General features: G+C 38.4%; 1 protein-coding gene across 1 annotated transcript in view; it reads right to left on the reverse strand.

Moving 5' to 3' along the window:
* Nucleotides 1-1,283: 1,283 nt before the first annotated feature.
* LOC128664645 (afadin- and alpha-actinin-binding protein-like) overlaps nucleotides 1,284-20,589 on the reverse strand; it is a 72,579-nt gene continuing 53,273 nt past the window's right edge. The window contains exons 7-9 of the mRNA XM_053719459.1: nucleotides 19,823-19,926; nucleotides 3,077-3,242; nucleotides 1,284-1,491 (exon numbers count right to left, since the gene is read on the reverse strand). Of these exons, the coding sequence (XP_053575434.1) occupies nucleotides 1,284-1,491; nucleotides 3,077-3,242; nucleotides 19,823-19,926 (478 nt within the window). The remainder of the gene's footprint in view (nucleotides 1,492-3,076; nucleotides 3,243-19,822; nucleotides 19,927-20,589) is intronic.

Raw genomic sequence — 20,589 nt, forward strand, 5'->3', positions numbered from 1 at the left:
TTCATTCTATGTGAACAGTGATTTTTTAGAGAGACATTTTTGCTGCCATATACACATATTTACAGTCTTGGCAGGAAAAAAATGTTAAAATAAAGTTACTGACAGGTGCCTTTGGAATAGGGACATACCACAAGCCTTAAACAAGGAGGCAACAATAAGTTAAAACTATAGCATTTATATACTCATTTTAACCCTCTCCATTATACAGTGCCATATGCAGTTCACATTTGCTTATGAAGAACAGTCCAGGAACTGGCTGAGCAAGTCAGCACAGATGTAAGAGGGGGGATACTTTGGAGTCAAAGCTGAGGGGCAAGAGCTGCGAAGGTGGAGAGGTGATCTTCCAGGCCCAGATGTGTAGAGAGAGTCTCTGTGATGACCTGACACTCTCCGGTGATAAGATAGTCTCTCATTACTCTTACAGTCGTTAGGATACATCTCCTTTGCCCGACTCCTACAGCTGTCTGTACAGTGTAGATACTCTCTAGAAAGTCTACGGTGGCCATCTGTAGGACAAGAGGTACCTCTCATATTTCTACAATTATCTGAACAATGCATATCCTCTCTGGCAGGAATCCTATGACAGTCTGTGGCATGAAGTGTCTCTCTTGAGCGATTCCTGTGCATTTCTTTAAGATAATGCTCATCTCTTAAGCGACCCCTGCAACTATCTGTAAGGTAAAGGTTTTCTCTTGATTTACTTCTACAGGGATCTACATGATCAAAGGCTTCTAGGGTCTTTCTCCTAGAGAGTTCTGTAGCTTTAATCTGGTTTCTCAACCTCCTACAACTGTCAGTAGTATATAACATCTCAACTGACTGTCTTCTATGGTTGTCTGTACAGTGAGGAGTTTCGTTTGAATCACCCTTGGAATTCTCAGAAGAATGACGGTCAGCTCTTGAAAGAGTTTTGCAGGTATCGGTTGGATGAACACCTTCTCTTATGTGATCTACAAAGCAGTCATTAATATTAAGTGAATCTCTTGAACGACTCCTATGGATTGTGGTTGAATTAAGGACCTCTCTTGAGTTACTCCTCTGTCTTTCTGCTAGTTGAAGGGTTTCATTTGAACAACTTTTGTGGAGTCCTGTAGAAAGAAGATTCTCTTTTGAACTCCTCATGCATCTGTCTGAAGTGCAGCTTCTCTCTTTGGAGCAATTTCTACATTGGATTGAATTATGCAAAGAGGCCTCTCCTGGCAGACTTAATCTGCTGCTTTTGCCTAGGTCATTCACAAATTGACTCAAGACTTCATCACACTTAAAGTTGTAGCGGGAATCATCTATAGGAGAAGATACTTCCTTATAGTATTTAGTATCCCGCTCATGGACAGAGGACGTTTTACATAGGGAGTCCTGTTCAAGGATTTCAGAGCTTTCTCTACAACATGCTCTCTCCTCACAGACTGAATGTTCTTGGTCTTCCATGGTTTCTCTTTTTTCATCTCTAGACTGGGTGCAATCATCTTCAGAACCAACTCTAGTCCTCTTCTGATTAACAGATATTTCATAGCAGTTACAATTCTTGGAGTTTTCATGTCCACAAGTTGAATCTCTCACTTCACAAATATGTTCAGCATTATGCAGTGAATTATAAAGAGACAATCTTTCTAATCTTCCATGTTCCCTCTTTCCAGAAAAGGGACTTTAAAAAAAAAAAAAAAACACATTAAAACCCATTATTAAACCAATAATTTAGCCATTAAAGGGCCATAATACCCAAATGTGTAAACACTTGAAAGTGATGCAGCATAGCTGTAAAAAGCTGACTAGAAAATATCACCTGGACATCTCTATGTAAAAAAGAAAGATATTTTACCTCAAAAGTTTCTCAGTAGCCACATCCCATTGCAAAGGACTTCTAAGCAGCATATCAGTATGTCTGTCCTGGGACAGTAGAAGGAGCGAGCTTTCGTGCACACTCATCTTATTTCCCTATTCAGTGTAAGGAAGTTTACAATGAAATCTCATGAGAGTTAAGTGAAATTTCATGAGATCACAGTAAGAGTTCATGACCTCAGCACTGTTGATGTTGATTGGCTGCTGTTTATTTCTTCATTATTTTTTTTTTACCTGCAGCTGAGCAGCAGCCGAGTATAACTTTTTACACAGAACTTACTCTGCTTAGCTGAGGAGATTGTGAGGTAAAATATCTTCCTTTTATACATAGAGATGCTCAGGTGATATTTTCCTGTCAGCTTTTTACAGTTATACTGCATCAGTTTCAAGTGATTTAGCATATGAGTATTATGTCCCTTTAACTATAAAGAAATTGTATCAGATCTGCATGAAGTTACATGAAAAAGTTTATTAACCTTAATTGTTTTGATATTTTCTTTTTTCCCCACTAGGAATTACAGCACTATAAAGGTTTATGTGGAATAATATGGTTACTAATTTTTCACTGCCCTTTTAAAAATATTTAATACATGTTTTTTGCCCCCCTCAGGATTTATATAAGGTCACATTAAATTGCTGCCAAACTCTTGTGTGAGTGTGAGCCTCCCCCCCCCCCCCCCCCTCAGCAAAGTGAAAGGCTATACAGTCCTAAAGATTAGTTTGCATTAGCTGCCTCTGCATTACTGACCCATTGTAGCACATGTGGTGGGGAGGTAGAAGGAACTGGTGAATTTAAAGAGGAATCAGAAGTGTCCAACACAATGAGGGTGGAAAGATTGAGGATTGCTGTTGAACAGATTTCTATCAAAATTAACAAATTATTGAAGCTTCTGCCTTTTTAATTGTGGCAAAATGTAGAGAATCTGTAATTGAATCTCACAGGACTTAATTATTTTTTTTAATTAAATAAAAAGACTATGTTCTGAGTGACATACATATCCTCTCCTGTCTGCAGTCCCCCACATTGCATCAGGTTATGCCACAGTAAAATCAAACCCTCTCCCCACCCTCAAAATATTTCTGTAGACACCAATGATGTTCAGCGCTAGTAATAAAAGCAGTAACAGCAACAAACACTCCAGTTGTGCAGAAATTTGATTCTAGCTCCCAAGAAAAAAAAAAAGTGCATTACTACTCATATTGCTAATGCCCAATTAAGCAAATCTTAGTCCAGCACCTGGTAGAAGGAGTCAGTTTTCGCATCCGAAACAGGTTTGCAGTGCTGGGAGTCAGCGAATCATATGCATTACGAGGAAGAGACAGGGGTGTTTGTCTGGGACGGAGATATGGCGTCATACTTTTAAGAGGAAGCATAGATTGAGGCAAAGCTTCTGGCTCGGAAGCTGGAGAGCAGATAAGAAAAAAAATGTTATATTAAAGAATATATTGGAAAACAAAGCATAGTCAAGTGTATATATGAAGGCGATATCTGATCTAACAATAGAAGGTACAGCAGGAAGATATTTTGGCAAAATTGTTTAAAGTGCTACAGGGTACTTTTATGAAAGTTAGAGCAACAGGAGGAACATTCGTTATAAACAAAGTTTTAGCTTTGTAGTACAGGTATATTGACAATTTATAGGTTATATTTGATAATAAGGTGGTGTTTATTTATACGGTTTAGATATTTATGCTATAAATTTAACTTCTAGGTGATTATATATAGGTTAATGAGATTTATTAAAAGGAATGACAAGGGTGCATGTCAAAATGGAATGCCCCATAGACCAATGAGAAGTAAAGTTAAAATGCTATAGCAACAAAAACTGATAGATTACATAGAAATTTAGCAGATATGTTCCCCAAGTACAGCAGAATATTCTAAAAAGTGAGATTACATGCGATTATATCTCATTTCTATGGAATGACAAGGGTGAATGTCAAAATGGAATGCCCATAGACTTTAATAGGATCCAAACTTAAAATGCTATAGCAATTCAACTATGAGACATGTATTATCTACCCACTGTATATGTGGGATTATAGCTGGTTTCTATGGAATGAAAATGGTGAATGACAAAATAGAATGCTTATAGACTGATGGGATATAATGTTAAAAGTGCTATAGCAACAGACCTAGGGGAGTATATCAAATAAATAACGGATTTGTCTAAAGTACAGCAGCAGATATTGAAAGCTAGATTACGTGGAATTATACCTGCTTTGTCTTAACTTTCAGTAGATCAGGTAAATGTCTGATATTTCTCAGTTTTGTTGCTATAACAGTTTTAACTTTACATCCCATAAAATCCACTTTGTCATTCACCATTGTCATTCCAAAGAAGGCAGTTATAATACCACGTAATCTAATTTTTGGTTGTTGCTGTAGCACGTTTAACCCCTTCACTACCAGGACTTTCCGACAACCCAAGGTATTGATCTAGGCACATTTTGGTATATTTCATGCCACCATTTTACAGCCAAATGCAATCATATTAAAAAAAAAAAAGTTTGTGAAAAAGCAATTTACATACCGCTTGTGCAATCATGGCACAAATGATTGTAAAAGCTTCTCTGGGATCCCCTTTGTTCAGAAATACACACATTGCTTTGCCATTTGTTTTTGGCAATTAGAAGGCAGCCAACTGTGGCGTTAATGTTATCTTTAGTGTAGAGATTACCCTCCCACCTGACACCTCCCACCGCCTGATCCATCCCAAACAGCTCTCTTCCCGCCCTCATCCCCCACTGGTCATCACCATCTTAGGTACTGGCAGACAGTCTGCCAATATTACGTTTAAAGGCATTTTTTTTCTGCAGTGTAGGATCCCCCCCTTACCCTCAAACCTCCCTGATCTTTCCTAAACAGCTCTCCAAACCCCCCCCCCCCCCAACTAGTGTCCACCACCTTAGGTACTGGCAGCTTTACGTTTATCAAATTTGCTTTGTTCTCTTGGTATTCTTAGTTATAATCTAAACATATCAAAAGATATCCCTCAATATAAAATTGTGAGGGAGGTGCGCCATATAATAAGAAAAAACTCTAAACACCTACAAAAGATTGTCTATAACCAATGTATATACGTAATATACCAATCATGCATAAAATAAGTGATACAAGGTGTATGTGAATGTGATAAAAATGTGGAATACTGCAAGACAGTATATATAACAAAGCGTAAGCTATAATAAAAACTATTGTAAACATTTATATTTAAAATTAAGAAATCAAAAAATGAAAAAATATAATAAATATAAAAAATATAATATAAAAAATATAATAGTATAAAAAATATAATAGTATAATAAAAATTAGGATTGAAAAATATGAATGAGAACTATGATTTTAAGTCCAAACTTGGTGATACAGATATTGGTATGTCCATAAAGCAATATACCAATAGAAAACGGTGGAAACAGCAGGCAGCACTCCTGAAGTGGTAAGAAGATCAGCAACGATAACCTATAAAACAAGATGAAAGAGGTGCCTCATGGTGTAGTATCGTAGGGGACAAGGCAAAAGCAATGAGTGAAGATTTACAGAATACTCACAAACGTCCTTGCACATCCAGTGCAATAAAGCACAAGCCGAGACTTCAGAGCCGCTCGGCTGACTCAAACACACCCACTGGAGCACAAGGCCACAATGAGGCACGTCACCTGTGACGTCTCAGATGGAGTAAGAGAGTTGAGTAAGAGTTGATCAATCCGATAACATCTACGATAAGTCTACGTGGGTCAAACAACCAGACAGGTCTCTCATAAAAGGTGAAACAGAGCAGGGTACGATAACTGTTTTTATTAAAATATTAGTTAACAAACAGCTACGCGTTTCTCTGCATCAGTTGCCGTTTCATCAGGCTGTAATTTAAAAATAGTTCACCCTGCTCTATATACCTCATAGCTAACCAATAAAATGATCAGACTTTGCCGACACCCACCAATGTTAAAATCAGTATCACACACCCACCAATGCGCTTGATCCCATTGGTTCCTAAGGATATCACTAGCAACCAATGATATATTGTAGTTCATTCATGGGCGTGGGGTACAACCAAAACAATAGCATTAAACGAATTGGGAGAGTCTGATATACTTCAAATACTCACAATATACATAAACAAATAATCTCATCTGCAGATCAGTGCAGAAGAAATACAAACAAATTAACATAGGCTTTACCGGATCAACTCTCTTACTCTGAGACGTCACGGGTGACGTGCCTCATTGTGGCCTTGAGTTCCAGCGGGTGTGTTTGAGTCAGCCGAGCCGCTCTGAAGTTTCGGCTTGCACTTTATTGCACTAGATGTGCAAGGACGTTTGAGTATTCTGTAAATCTTCACTCATTTCTTTTGCCTTGTCCACTATGATACTACACCATGAGACGCCTCTTTCATCTTGTTTTATAAGATATTGTTAAAAATCTAAACCTAGGTAGGCACATATGTTAATTTCTAAACCCTTAAAGACTGCCATTTGACAGTTTCACAGCAAGAGGGCGTTTGTTCATGTGTTTCATTAAATAACATTGTGCTCATGCACGTAGAGTTATTTAAGAGTCAGCACTAATTGCCTGTAATGCAAGATATGAGATAAGTAGGCAGTCTGTAATTACCTTGTATCTAAGCTTCTGTAGAGGTAAAAAGTATATTTCTATAACAGTGCTGGTTATGTGAAACTGGGGAATGTAAATAAGGGATTATCTATCTTTTTAAACAAAATTTTTGTTGTTTACTATCCCTTTAAAGTCTATGGGCATTCCATTTTGTGTTTTCCCTTGTCATTCCATAGAAAGCAGCTATAATCTTACATAATTTCACTTTCTGAATATTCTGCTGTACATGGGGAACATATCTGGTAAATATCTGTTTGATGTCTCAGTTTGTTGCTATATCACTTTTTAATTTAAACCCAACCCAAAATTCAGATAGAGAATACAATTGTAAACAATGTTACTTCTGTTATCTAATTTGCTTCATTCTCTTGGTATCCCCTTTGTTGAAGAAACAGCAATGACCATGAGTGAGTCATTAGCATGAGGTATATATGTGCAGCCACCAATCAGCAGCTCATGAGTTTACCTAGGTATGCTTTTCAACAAAGGATACCAAGAGGACAAAACTAATTAGATCATAGAAGTAAATTGGAAAAATATTTAAAATTACAAGCCCTCTTGGAACTAATTTTTTTTCTTCCATGATTCAATGTCCCTTTAAAGTCTATTGGCATTCCATTTTGACATTAAAGGGACACTGAACCCAAATTTTTTCTTTCGTGATTCAGATAGAGCATGAAATTTTAAGCAACTTTCTAATTTACTCCTATTATCAAAATTTCTTCATTCGCTTGGTATCTTTATTTGAAATGCAAGAATGTAAGTTTAGATGCTGGCCCATTTTTGGTGAACAACCTGGGTTGTTCTTGCTGATTGGTGGATAAATTCATCCACCAATAAAAAAAAAGTGCTGTCTTTCGTGATTTCTATCTGAATCACGAAAGAAAAAATTTGGGTTCAGTGTCCCTTTAATCTCAAAGTCTATGGGCCATTCCATATAAAGCAACTAAAATCCCACATAATCTCACTTGTAGAGTCTACTGCTGTACTTGGGGGAATACATCTAGTAACCGTCTTTGTGATACGTTTCAGTTATGTTGCTATAGCACTTTTAACTTTACATCCCATTAAAGTCCATGGGTATTCAATTTTGTTATTCACCCATGTCATTCCATAGAAAGCAGCTATAATACCATGTAATATCACTTTCAGAGGAACATATCTGGGAAATATCTGTGTGATATGTCTGTCTGGTCACTGTAACACTTAACTGCACATCCCATTAAAGTCTAATAACATTCAATTTGTCTTTTACCCTAGTCATTCCATAGAAATCAGATATATTTCTACTTAATCTCACTTTCAGAATATGATACTGTACTTGTAGAACATATATATTAAATATTTGATACGTCTCAATTTTGTTGCTATAGCAGCTTAAAGTTTACATCCCATTTTTCACTAATTTTTCACATCAGAATAGGTACCAGGTACTACAAAGTACTGATAATGAACCAACCACTAGTACCAATACATCTAGCATGCCTTTTTTAGGGGGAAGCCAGTCCAATCAGGAACCCCCCGTTTGGTACGGCCCAACAGGACCAGCATACCCCCAAAGACAAAAAAGACAACTCGGAAACGAGGAGCTAGAGGTAAATCCCTCTCCAGCAAAAAAGAGAAACTAGAGAAGTATAAAAAAGGGATTTTTAATCTCTCATCACACATTCTTAGTGATGAGATTAGGGTTCTAGGTAGGGGTCTATCATTCAGCCCTTCCAACAACTTTAACATCTACGATATTTTCGTGGATGTTAATAGTTATGTTAGAAAACTAGCCTTACAAAAATACTTTGCGGATAAAAAACTCAAAAATGGTAATATGAGACCTATCACCACTGACTCTATGGATTCCCATTTGAGCGAGGGTTGTTACACTTACGAACCCTGCATGCTCATGGAAGACTTATTTGATGAGTATATACATACCAATCTTAGGCCGAAATCCAGTTTCGTGCCCCCTAGGAGCAGTGGGGACCATATTGATATTTTCGCTAATCTAGTCATGGAGGATCTGGAAAAATTGGCTAAAAAACAAAAAAAGATGAGATATAAAAAACAGAATTTATGCTTACCTGATAAATTACTTTCTCCAACGGTGTGTCCGGTCCACGGCTTCATCCTTACTTGTGGGATATTCTCTTCCCCAACAGGAAATGGCAAAGAGTCCCAGCAAAGCTGGTCACATGATCCCTCCTAGGCTCCGCCCACCCCAGTCATTCGACCGACGGACAGGAGGAAATATATATAGGAGAAATCATATGATACCGTGGTGACTGTAGTTAGAGAAAATAATTCATCAGACCTGATTAAAAAAACCAGGGCGGGCCGTGGACCGGACACACCGTTGGAGAAAGTAATTTATCAGGTAAGCATAAATTCTGTTTTCTCCAACATTGGTGTGTCCGGTCCACGGCTTCATCCTTACTTGTGGGAACCAATACCAAAGCTTTAGGACACGGATGAAGGGAGGGAGCAAATCAGGTCACCTAAACGGAAGGCACCACAGCTTGCAAAACCTTTCTCCCAAAAATAGCCTCCGAAGAAGCAAAAGTATCAAATTTGTAAAATTTGGCAAAAGTGTGCAGTGAAGACCAAGTCGCTGCCTTACATATCTGATCAACAGAAGCCTCGTTCTTGAAGGCCCATGTGGAAGCCACAGCCCTAGTGGAGTGAGCTGTGATTCGTTCAGGAGGCTGCCGTCCGGCAGTCTCATAAGCCAAACGGATAATGTTTTTAAGCCAAAAGGAAAGAGGTGGAAGTCGCTTTTTGACCTCTCCTTTTACCAGAATAAACAACAAACAAGGATGATGTTTGTCTGAAATCTTTAGTAGCCTCTAAATAGAATTTTAGAGCACGGACAACGTCCAAATTGTGTAACAAACGCTCCTTCTTTGAAACTGGATTCGGACACAAAGAAGGTACAACTATCTCCTGGTTAATATTTTTGTTAGAAACAACTTTAGGAAGAAAACCAGGCTTAGTACGCAAAACCACCTTATCTGCATGGAACACCAGATAAGGAGGAGAACACTGCAGAGCAGATAACTCTGAAACTCTTCTAGCAGAAGAGATTGCAACCAAAAACAAAACTTTCCAAGATAGTAACTTAATATCTACGGAATGTAAGGGTTCAAACGGAACCCCTTGAAGAACTTAAAGAACTAGATTTAAACTCCAGGGAGGAGTCAAAGGTCTGTAAACAGGCTTGATCCTAACCAGAGCCTGAACAAATGCTTGAACATCTGGCATAGCTGCCAGTCGTTTGTGTAGTAAGACAGATAAAGCAGAAATCTGTCCCTTTAGAGAACTTGCAGATAATCCTTTCTCCAAACCTTCTTGTAGAAAGGATAGAATCTTAGGAATTTTTATCTTGTTCCATGGCAATCCTTTGGATTCACACCAACAGATATATTTTTTCCATATTTTATGGTAAATTTTTCTAGTTACAGGCTTTCTAGCCTGAATCAGAGTATCTATTACAGAATCTGAAAACCTACACTTTGATAAAATCAAGCGTTCAATCTCCAAGCCGTCAGCTGGAGAGAAACCAGATTCGGATGTTCGAATGGACCTTGAACAAGAAGGTCCTGTCTCAAAGGTAGCTTCCATGGTGGAGCCGATGACATATTCACCAGGTCTGCATACCAAGTCCTGCGTGGCCACGCAGGAGCTATCAAGATCACCGAAGCCCTCTCCTGATTGATCCTGGCTACCAGCCTGGGAATGAGAGGAAACGGGAATACATAAGCTAGGTTGAAGGTCCAAGGTGCTACTAGTGCATCTACTAGGGTCGCCTTGGGATCCCTGGATCTGGACCCGTAGCAAGGAACCTTGAAGTTCTGACGAGACGCCATCAGATCCATGTCTGGAATGCCCCATAATTGAGTTATTTGGGCAAAGATTTCCGGATGGAGTTCCCACTCCCCCGGATGGAATGTCTGACGACTCAGAAAATCCGCTTCCCAATTTTCCACTCCTGGGATGTGGATTGCAGACAAGTGGCAGGAGTGATCCTCCGCCCATTGAATTATTTTGGTCACTTCTTCCATCGCCAGGGAACTCCTTGTTCCCCCCTGATGATTGATATATGCAACAGTCATGTTGTCTGATTGAAACCTTATGAATTTGGCCTTTGCTAGTTGAGGCCAAGCTTTGAGAGCATTGAATATCGCTCTCAGTTCCAGAATGTTTATCGGGAGAAGAGATTCTTCCCGAGACCATAGACCCTGAGCTTTCAGGGGTTCCCAGACCGCGCCCCAGCCCACCAGGCTGGCGTCGGTCGTGACAATGACCCACTCTGGTCTGCGGAAGCTCATTCCCTGTGACAGATTGTCCAGGGTCAGCCACCAACGGAGTGAATCTCTGGTCTTTTGATCTACTTGAATCGTCGGAGACAAGTCTGTATAATCCCCATTCCACTGTCTGAGCATGCACAGTTGTAATGGTCTTAGATGAATTCGTGCAAAAGGAACTATGTCCATTGTTGCAACCATCAATCCTATTACTTCCATGCACTGCGCTATGGAAGGACGAAGAACAGAATGAAGTACTTGACAAGAGCTTAGAATTTTTGATTTTCTGACCTCTGTCAGAAAAATCCTCATTTCTAAGGAATCTATTATTGTTCCCAAGAAGGGAACTCTTGTTGACGGGGACAGAGAACTTTTTTCTTTGTTCACCTTCCATCCATGAGATCTGAGAAAGGCTAGGACGATGTCCGTATGAGCCTTTGCTTTTGACAGAGACGACGCTTGAATCAGGATGTCGTCCAAGTAAGGTACTACTGCAATGCCCCTTGGTCTTAGAACCGCTAGAAGGGACCCTAGTACCTTTGTGAAAATCCTTGGAGCAGTGGCTAATCCGAATGGAAGTGCCACAAACTGGTAATGCTTGTCCAGAAAAGCGAACCTTAGGAACTGATGATGTTCCTTGTGGATAGGAATATGTAGGTACGCATCCTTTAAATCCACGGTAGTCATAAATTGATTTTCCTGGATAGTAGGTAGGATCGTTCGAATAGTTTCCATTTTGAACGATGGTACCCTGAGAAATTTGTTTAGGATCTTGAGATCCAAAATTGGTCTGAATGTTCCCTCTTTTTTGGGAACTATGAACAGGTTGGAATAAAAACCCATCCCTTGTTCTCTTATTGGAACTGGATGAATCACTCCCATCTTTAACAGGTCTTCTACACAATGTAAGAATGCCTGTCTTTTTATTTGGTTTGAAGATAATTGAGACCTGTGGAACCTTCCCCTTGGGGGTAGTTCCTTGAATTCCAGGAGATAACCTTGAGAAACTATTTCTAGCGCCCAAGGATCCTGAACATCTCTTGCCCAAGCCTGAGCAAAGAGAGAAAGTCTGCCCCCCACCAGATCCGGTCCCGGATCGGGGGCTATCCCTTCATGCTGTTTTGGTAGCAGTGGTAGGCTTCTTGGCCTGCTTACCCTTGTTCCAGCCTTGCATTGGTTTCCAGGCTGGTTTGGGTTGTGAAGTATTACCCTCTTGCTTAGAGGATGTAGAATTAGAGGCTGGTCCGTTTCTGCGAAAGGGACGAAAATTAGGCTTATTTTTAGCCTTAAAAGACCTATCCTGTGGGAGGGCGTGGCCCTTTCCCCCAGTGATGTCTGAAATAATCTCTTTCAAATCAGGTCCAAATAATGTTTTACCCTTGAAAGGAATGTTAAGCAATTTTGTCTTGGAAGACACATCCGCTGACCAAGACTTTAGCCAAAGCGCTCTGCGCGCCACGATAGCAAACCCTGAATTTTTCGCCGCTAATCTAGCTAATTGCAAAGCGGCATCTAAAATAAAAGAGTTAGCCAATTTAAGTGCTTGAACTCTGTCCATAACCTCCTCATACGAAGATTCTTTATTGAGCGACTTTTCTAGTTCCTCAAACCAGAAACACGCTGCCGTAGTGACAGGAACAATGCATGAAATTGGTTGTAGAAGGTAACCTTGCTGAACAAAAATCTTTTTAAGCAAACCCTCTAATTTTTTATCCATAGGATCTTTGAAAGCACAACTATCTTCGATAGGAATAGTAGTGCGTTTGTTTAGAGTAGAAACCGCCCCCTCGACCTTGGGGACTGTCTGCCATAAGTCCTTTCTGGGGTCGACTATAGGAAATAATTTCTTAAATATAGGGGGGGGACAAAAGGTATGCCGGGCCTTTCCCACTATTTATTTACTATGTCCGCCACCCGCTTGGGTATAGGAAAAGCGTCGGGGGGCACCGGAACCTCTAGGAACTTGTCCATCTTACATAACTTCTCTGGAATGACCAAATTGTCGCAATCATCCAGAGTAGATAATACCTCCTTAAGCAGTGCGCGGAGATGTTCTAATTTAAATTTAAATGTCACAACATCAGGTTCAGCTTGATGAGAAATCTTTCCTGAATCTGAAATTTCTCCCTCAGACAAAACCTCCCTCATGGCCCCTTCAGATTGGTGTGAGGGTATGACAGAACAATTATCAGCGTCCTCTTGCTCTTCAGTGTTTAAAACAGAGCAATCGCGCTTTCTCTGATAAGTAGGCATTTTGGATAAAAGATTTGCTATAGAGTTATCCATTACAGCCGTTAATTGTTGCATGGTAATAAGTATTGGCGCACTAGATGTACTAGGGGCCTCCTGTGTGGGCATAACTGGTGTAGACACAGTAGGGGATGATGTAGTATCATGTTTACTCCCCTCATTTGAGGAATCATCTTGGGCAATATCATTATCTGTGGCATTACTGTCCTTACTTTGTTTGGACACTATGGCACAATTATCACATAAATTTAAATGGGGAGACACATTGGCTTTCATACATATAGAACATAGCTTATTTGATGGTACAGACATGTTAAACAGGCTTAAACTTGTCAACAAAGCACAAAAAACGTTTTAAAATAAAACCGTTACTGTCACTTTAAATTTCAAACTGAAAACACTTTATTACTGAATATGTGAAAAAGTATGAAGGAATTGTTCAAAATTCACCAAAATTTCACCACAGTGTCTTAAAGCATTAAAAGTATTGCACACCAAATTTCAGAGCTTTAACCCTTAAAATAACGGAACCGGAGCCGTTTTTACATTTAACCCCTATACAGTCCCAGCTATATGCTTTGCTGAGACCCAACCAAGCCCAGAGGGGAATACGATACCAAATGATGCCTTCTATAAGCTTTTTCAGTGATTCTTAGCTCCTCACACATGCATCTGCATGCCTTGCTCTCCAAAAACAACTGCGCATTAGTGGCGTGAAAATGAGGCTCTGTCTATAACTAGAAAAGGCCCCCCATCTGAAAAAGGTGTCCAACACAGTGCCTGCCGTTTTTCTAAACAATCCCCAAGATTATAATAACCATTATTAGTTAGAATCTGCATAATATGCCTAGTAAAGCAATCGTTTTAGCCCAGAAAAATGTCTACCAGTTTTTGAAGCCCTTTTTGAAGCCCTTTATTCTTTTATGTTTAACTAAGAAAATGGCTTACCGGTCCCCATGAGGGGAAATGACAGCCTTCCAGCATTACATGGTCTTGTTAGAAATATGGCTAGTCATACCTTGAGCAGAAAGGTCTGCTAACTGTTTCCCCCAACTGAAGTTACTTCATCTCAACAGTCCTGTGTGGAAACAGCAATCGATTTTAGTAACTGTCTGCTAAAATCATCTTCCTCTTACAAACAGAAATCTTCATCCTTTTTCTGTTTCAGAGTAAATAGTACATACCAGCACTATTTTAAAATAACAAACACTTGATAGAAGAATAAAAACTACATTTAAACACCAAAAAAACTCTTAACCATCTCCGTGGAGATGTTGCCTGTGCAACGGCAAAGAGAATGACTGCGGTGGGCGGAGCCTAGGAGGGATCATGTGACCAGCTTTGCTGGGACTCTTTGCCATTTCCTGTTGGGGAAGAGAATATCCCACAAGTAAGGATGAAGCCGTGGACCGGACACACCAATGTTGGAGAAATAATCTTAATTGTAAGGAACGGCAAGCCCTCACCAATTTGATGAGTAAATCTGACCTGGTCATAAGACAGGCAGATAAGGGTGGGGGCATAGTCCTGCAAAATATACAGGATTACCTTTTAGAGGCTGATCGCATTCTGAACAACAAAGAATACTACAAAGTTTTGCACGGAGACCCCACTCCTAGTTTCCATAAATCGTTACAGGAACTTCTACAGAAGGGCCTAGATATGGGGATTCTAAATAAACATCAAAGGGACTACTGTTTTCCCAAATACCCATGCACTGCTTTTTACTACCACTTGCCCAAGGTCCATAAGGGCCTGCTTAAACCACAAGGTAGACCTATTATTGCGGGGATAGGGAGCCTCACTGACTCTCTATCTGCATATATTGACCATTTCCTACAGAAATTTGTTATCTCGTTACCATCTTTTATAAAAGATTCGTTAGATTTAATAATTAAATTGAACAATTGTATTATTGACGATAACTGTTGGTGGGTTACATGCGATGTGGGGTCCTTATATTCAAATATCCAACATGAATTAGGAATTAAAGCTGTACAGTCCTACCTGGCACAGGATATCTATATGCCTATGAAACAAGTTGAGTTTATTATTCAATTAATAAAATTCATTCTTGAGCACAATTACTTCCTTTACCAGAGCAAATACTACCTCCAGACAAGAGGAACGGCCATGGGCACCAGGTTCGCTCAGAGTTATGCGAATTTGTTTATGGGCAACTTTGAACAAATATACATCTATAATTCCGAATTTGCAGCGAACCTGGTGTTCTATGGCCGTTATATAGATGATCTTCTCTTTGTCTTTAAAGGGTCTGAGGATCAAATACATAGGTTCATTGAACATCTCAATAACAATAATTTTGGCATCTCTTACTTACAATATCAAACAAGAAGAAATTGATTTTCTTGATCTTGTATTAAGAAAAACCACTGATGGGAAAGTGGGATCAAAAACTTTCTTTAAAAGTGTGGATTGCAATAGCTTCCTACACTTTGAAAATAACCATTATAAGAGCAGGAAGCTGAATGTCCCATACGGACAATTTAGAAGGATCAGGAGAAATTGCTCCAATTTGGAGGATTATGATGTTCAGGCTAAGATTATCGGAGATAGATTCCTCGAAAAGGGCTATCCAATAGATTTAATCAATCATGAGATGAGTAGAGTTAGAAAGGAAGATAGATCGAGCTACTTTAAAATCAGTGAAAATAACAAAAAGTTAATGTGTAAATGTGGGGCCCAGTACGTAGGTCGCACCTGTAGAAAGATCAAAAAACGATGGGGAGAGCACGCCCATAACATCAAGAAGAATGCAAAATCCCATAGTGTCTCCAGACATTGTCTGATCCATCATAAAAAACAAAAAAAAACAATAAAAATAACACCTATTGAAGCTATTCCCAAATCTTGTACTAGTGCCTTCATGACCCTCAGGAGGAGAGAAACATTTTGGATAAAAAAAATTAAGAACCCTCCAACCTGATGGGCTCAATGAAAATGTAGATATGGCAGCTTTTTGATCTGATGTACTATGTTACTAAAAGCTGAAATGGTTGCTATTTCTGGAACTAAATTAGGACACATGGTATTTGTTTTAATACTATATTACAACTATCAAGTAATAGGCATCACTGTAGAAAATACCCACTGGTATTTTATAAATTATACAAAGACACATTGTTTAATTACATTGTGCATCACATTTACGCAGTGATTGTTTAACAAGTTCACAGCAACAAACACCAACTAGATAAAGGATTACAGGAAATTCAACTTCTAGGAACCTTCATATAAATTTAACCAATTTAGAGTAGGACTCACTTCTTTCTAATATTGCACACCACTCCACGGAGTGGTTTCTTACCACCTAAACACTAATAAAGTTGCATTAGGTTGAACATCAACTAAATCGTGTGGTTAAGACCATTATAGAATTTATTTTAATCTCACTATTAGGCCTAAAAGGTTGTTTATTTTTAATTTATTAAAATATAGCAACACTTCCAACACAGTGGTTGTTTAATGTTTAATATTTATTTAGATCAATAACAACAAATCTTTTTTTGTCACACTTCAATATTTAGATAATGTCACCCAATTAAATCACTATTGAGAATTACCCATAACGTATGGGACTTTTTCACATAGTCATGAATATATTCATTTATATTTTATATAGAATATCACACTCACATAATGAACTATTACTATCAGGGTATCACACCACCTTTTTTCACTAACATGTTATCTTTAATATGATTGCAGACACATCATACAAAATACTCCAAACATTGGGGCAACAATGCCTGAATATAATCCTGTTTTGTAGAAAGGATCTCTTGAGTAATATAGTCTCCTAATATTGTATCATATTATATGAGTGTTTATATTGGTTTATAAATATAGCATTTCTTGAGCTTCGATTTGTTTTCTATTCATATATCTCATATATCATATGATTAGCAAAAGCCTCACGTTTAGATTTACATATATATGGTTTATGATCATAGGTTCCATTCTAAGCTATATATATATGCAATGTGTTCAAGTAGACGACAATCACACATTATATAGCGGTAGAAATAGGCTTCTCAGTTGGACTCCTCCCGCTACTATCGCTCCATTCTAGGATTGGTGCAAGGGGGAGGTTTGGTCCATCTACTACTGTGTTTTGTCCTGCTATTTGTTCCTTTGGGATTGGCCCAAAGAGTACCTAACGTCACACGCACTCCCCTGCAGTTACGCAGGGGGGGCGTAGGCCTACGGGTAATCTGACGATTAGTTGTGTTTTCTTGGGCCAAGCAAGTGGGCGGTACTCACGGACGCCACGATGAGAAAAAAAAAAATTCCATTACTAAACGCCTGTCCAACAAACTCAGGGTAATCTGTCTTTCATTTAAATAAATAAAAATATAATTATCAACATAGTGATCAATACTATTGGATTTTAAATCAGTCATTATATGGTATAAAACATGACGATTTCAAACAGATGAATCTGTAATGGTGTTGACACTTTGAGATCACGGATCAACCAAAAAGCTAATGGATCATTCTATCAAGGTTAGCATCTTATTACTACAAGGGTATTTTATTAAGACAATTTTCTATATTTAGTTAATATAAGCATAGGTAACATAACTAGAACACTTTTAGGGCACTAGCATGGAGAGAGAGAATGGATTTTTTGAGACAATAAACCACTATGATATTTATATACACTATTAAATTTTTGGTATAATTTGCTGTACTCTGTATAAAAATGTATTTGTGCATATTATGATACAAACCTATATAGGTAATGTTTAGAGATGTATGTTAATCTCTAATGATCTGAATGTAATATATGACTAAATTGTATTAATGCTGTCAAATGTTTTGTATTTCTGTCTGTGAGGGTTTTTGTATATAGAGGTTGCTATACCAACTGATTACCAACACAGGTGTTAACACTTTAATGATTAATTAATTGCTCCTCAAGACCAAGCCCCTTTTAGTTTATATGTAGCAAGTGTTTGTAACATTGTTTTATAGCCTGATGAAACAGCCCTGGAGTGGCTGAGAAATGTGTCGCTTGATTTTAAATAAAGAACTTTTTATTATACACTTGCTACTATTCTTGTCCTATTTTGTGGGGGCAGAATTTTTTTGTTTGCTGGATTTTTATAATCAAATTGGGATCACCTTCATCCTGCTGGCTGGAATCCGCAGTCCACTGGGCGGCTGAGAGGTCCCAGTAACGCTGATATTGCACCTGGTGGTGCTTCGCCTCTTGTAAGTGCAACTTTTAAATATTCTATCTTCCTGGCTTAAACGGTACTGGGCTATGTGTTTGTGCCTTTCTCCATTCCCAGGACTTAACCAATAGGCCATCCTAAGGATCATCTGGTTTTGGACCTCTAGCTGGTTGTGACGTGAGCTGGACCACGTATATAGTTCCAGTCTGCTACAATAGCACCATAAGGGTGCGCCTCACTTGTGAGTATATTTCTATCTTGTTGGTCCTGTGTCTTCTGGTGCCCTGACGTTACTAGGCCATGCTTGGCGCCTCTGTTCCTCTTCTCTTTTCAGACCACGTTTCACCAGGATGACCGTCCTATGACAGAGAGCTGCCTTTATTCCTATTCCAAGATTTGTTGTGGACTTTGTGTGATATCTGCATATATTTATATGCCCTTGATCCACTCATTCGGGTTTGATTTTTCTTATTGATTGTATAAATTGTGTCATTGTTAATAATTTTAGCTATACCTATTGTATTTTTATGCTGCAGGTGTTTTACACTAGTTAGCGCCCCCTTCAGAGCGTGGTGTGTACTGTGTGCACACCACTCTTTTTTCTTCATATCTGGGAAATATCTGTGTGATATGTCTGTCTGGTCACTGTAACACTTAACTGCACATCCCATTAAAGTCTAATAACATTCGATTTGTCTTTTACCCTGGTCATTCCATAGAAATCAGATATATTTCTACTTAATCTCACTTTCAGAATATGATACTGTACTTGTAGAACATATATATTAAATATTTGATACGTCTCAATTTTGTTGCTATAGCAGCTTAAAGTTTACATCCCATTAAAGTCTATGGGCATTCCATTTTGTTATTCACTCCCGTTATTTCATAGAAAACAGATATAATCTCAGGTAATCTCACTTTCAGAACATGCTACTGTATTTATGGAATATATTTAATAAATATGTATGTGATATGTCTCAGTTTTATTGCTATAGATAGAAGTTTTAACTTTACATCCCATTAAAGCCTATGGGTAATTCCACTTTGTCCTTCACCCATGTCATTCCATAGAAAGCAGCTATAATCTCAGGTAATCTCACCTTCAGAATATGCTACTGTACTTTGGTAACAAATCTGGGAAATATCTGTGTGATGTGTTTGGTTACTGTAACACGTAACTGCACATCCCATTAAAGTCTATGGGCATTCCATTTTGTCTTTTACCCTTGTCATTCCATAGAAATCAGATATAATTCCACATAATATCACTTTCAGAATATGATACTGTACTTGGGGAACATATCTAGTAAATATTTCTTTGATATGTGTTTTGCTGCTATAGCACCTTTAACTTTACACCCAGTCTATGGGTATTCCTCTGCAATTCACCCTTGTCATTTCATAGAAAGCAGCTATAATTTCATGTAATCTCAGTTTCAGAATATGCTCTGTACTTGGGGAACATATCTGGTAAATATTTACTTGATATGTCAGTTTGGTTGCTATACCAGTTTTAATTTTTCATCCCATTAAAGTCTATGGGCATTCCATTTTGTCATTCCTTTTAGTACATCTTTAGGGTAACATGGAACATTTTGAGTTTACAAGTTCCAACTCACATTCACTCATAGAAGACAAGCTGTCACTCCATCTCTGGGCACGTTCAGGCTTTATTTCTTCTCTCTTTATGCTCCTCACAGGTCTCTGTGATTCTGCAGTACACCTGGAAAGAGCAACAACAACCAAAAAAATTAAACACACTGTCATGGAGACTTAAACAGTTATGCATTTATTTACAGTCAGAGGCGTAACTAGACACCTCAGGGCCCCGGTGCAAGAATACATGAAGGACCCCCCCTCCAAAAAAAAAAAAAATCATTACTTTTTCAGTGAAACTTTACATGAATGTTTCACTTTATCTACTTGCCTATATTTAATATTTAAATTACTCTAAACATCCTAAATCTACATAGTGCCACCTTTATTACATTTTGCGAAGACTTGATAAATTATTTTATTTCAACCATATCAACAAAATGTAAAGAATTAAAGGGATATTAAACACCGAATAAATGCTAGATAAAATGCTAGATAGAATGATGCATTCAAAGAAAAGATTAGTCTGAGAATAAAAGTAGGATTTTTTTTTTAAAGATTCATTAGCTGTTTAAATATTGGCAAAATAGGTATAAAGTTTTAATGTCTATAAAACAATGGGAGCTGCCATGTTAACTTATGTTACTTTCTCGGCTGTGTCCAATTAGGGACAGTTCTAAATAGGTCACTAGAGTGTGCAGCCAATGGCTGTGTGGGATTTAACAGTGTTCTGCACTTTATTTCTAACAGGAACTGAAATGTTCACAATTTCAGACTAGAATTACAGGAA

Source organism: Bombina bombina, chromosome 6 (assembly GCF_027579735.1).
Source record: "Bombina bombina isolate aBomBom1 chromosome 6, aBomBom1.pri, whole genome shotgun sequence".
Lineage (NCBI taxonomy): Eukaryota > Metazoa > Chordata > Amphibia > Anura > Bombinatoridae > Bombina > Bombina bombina.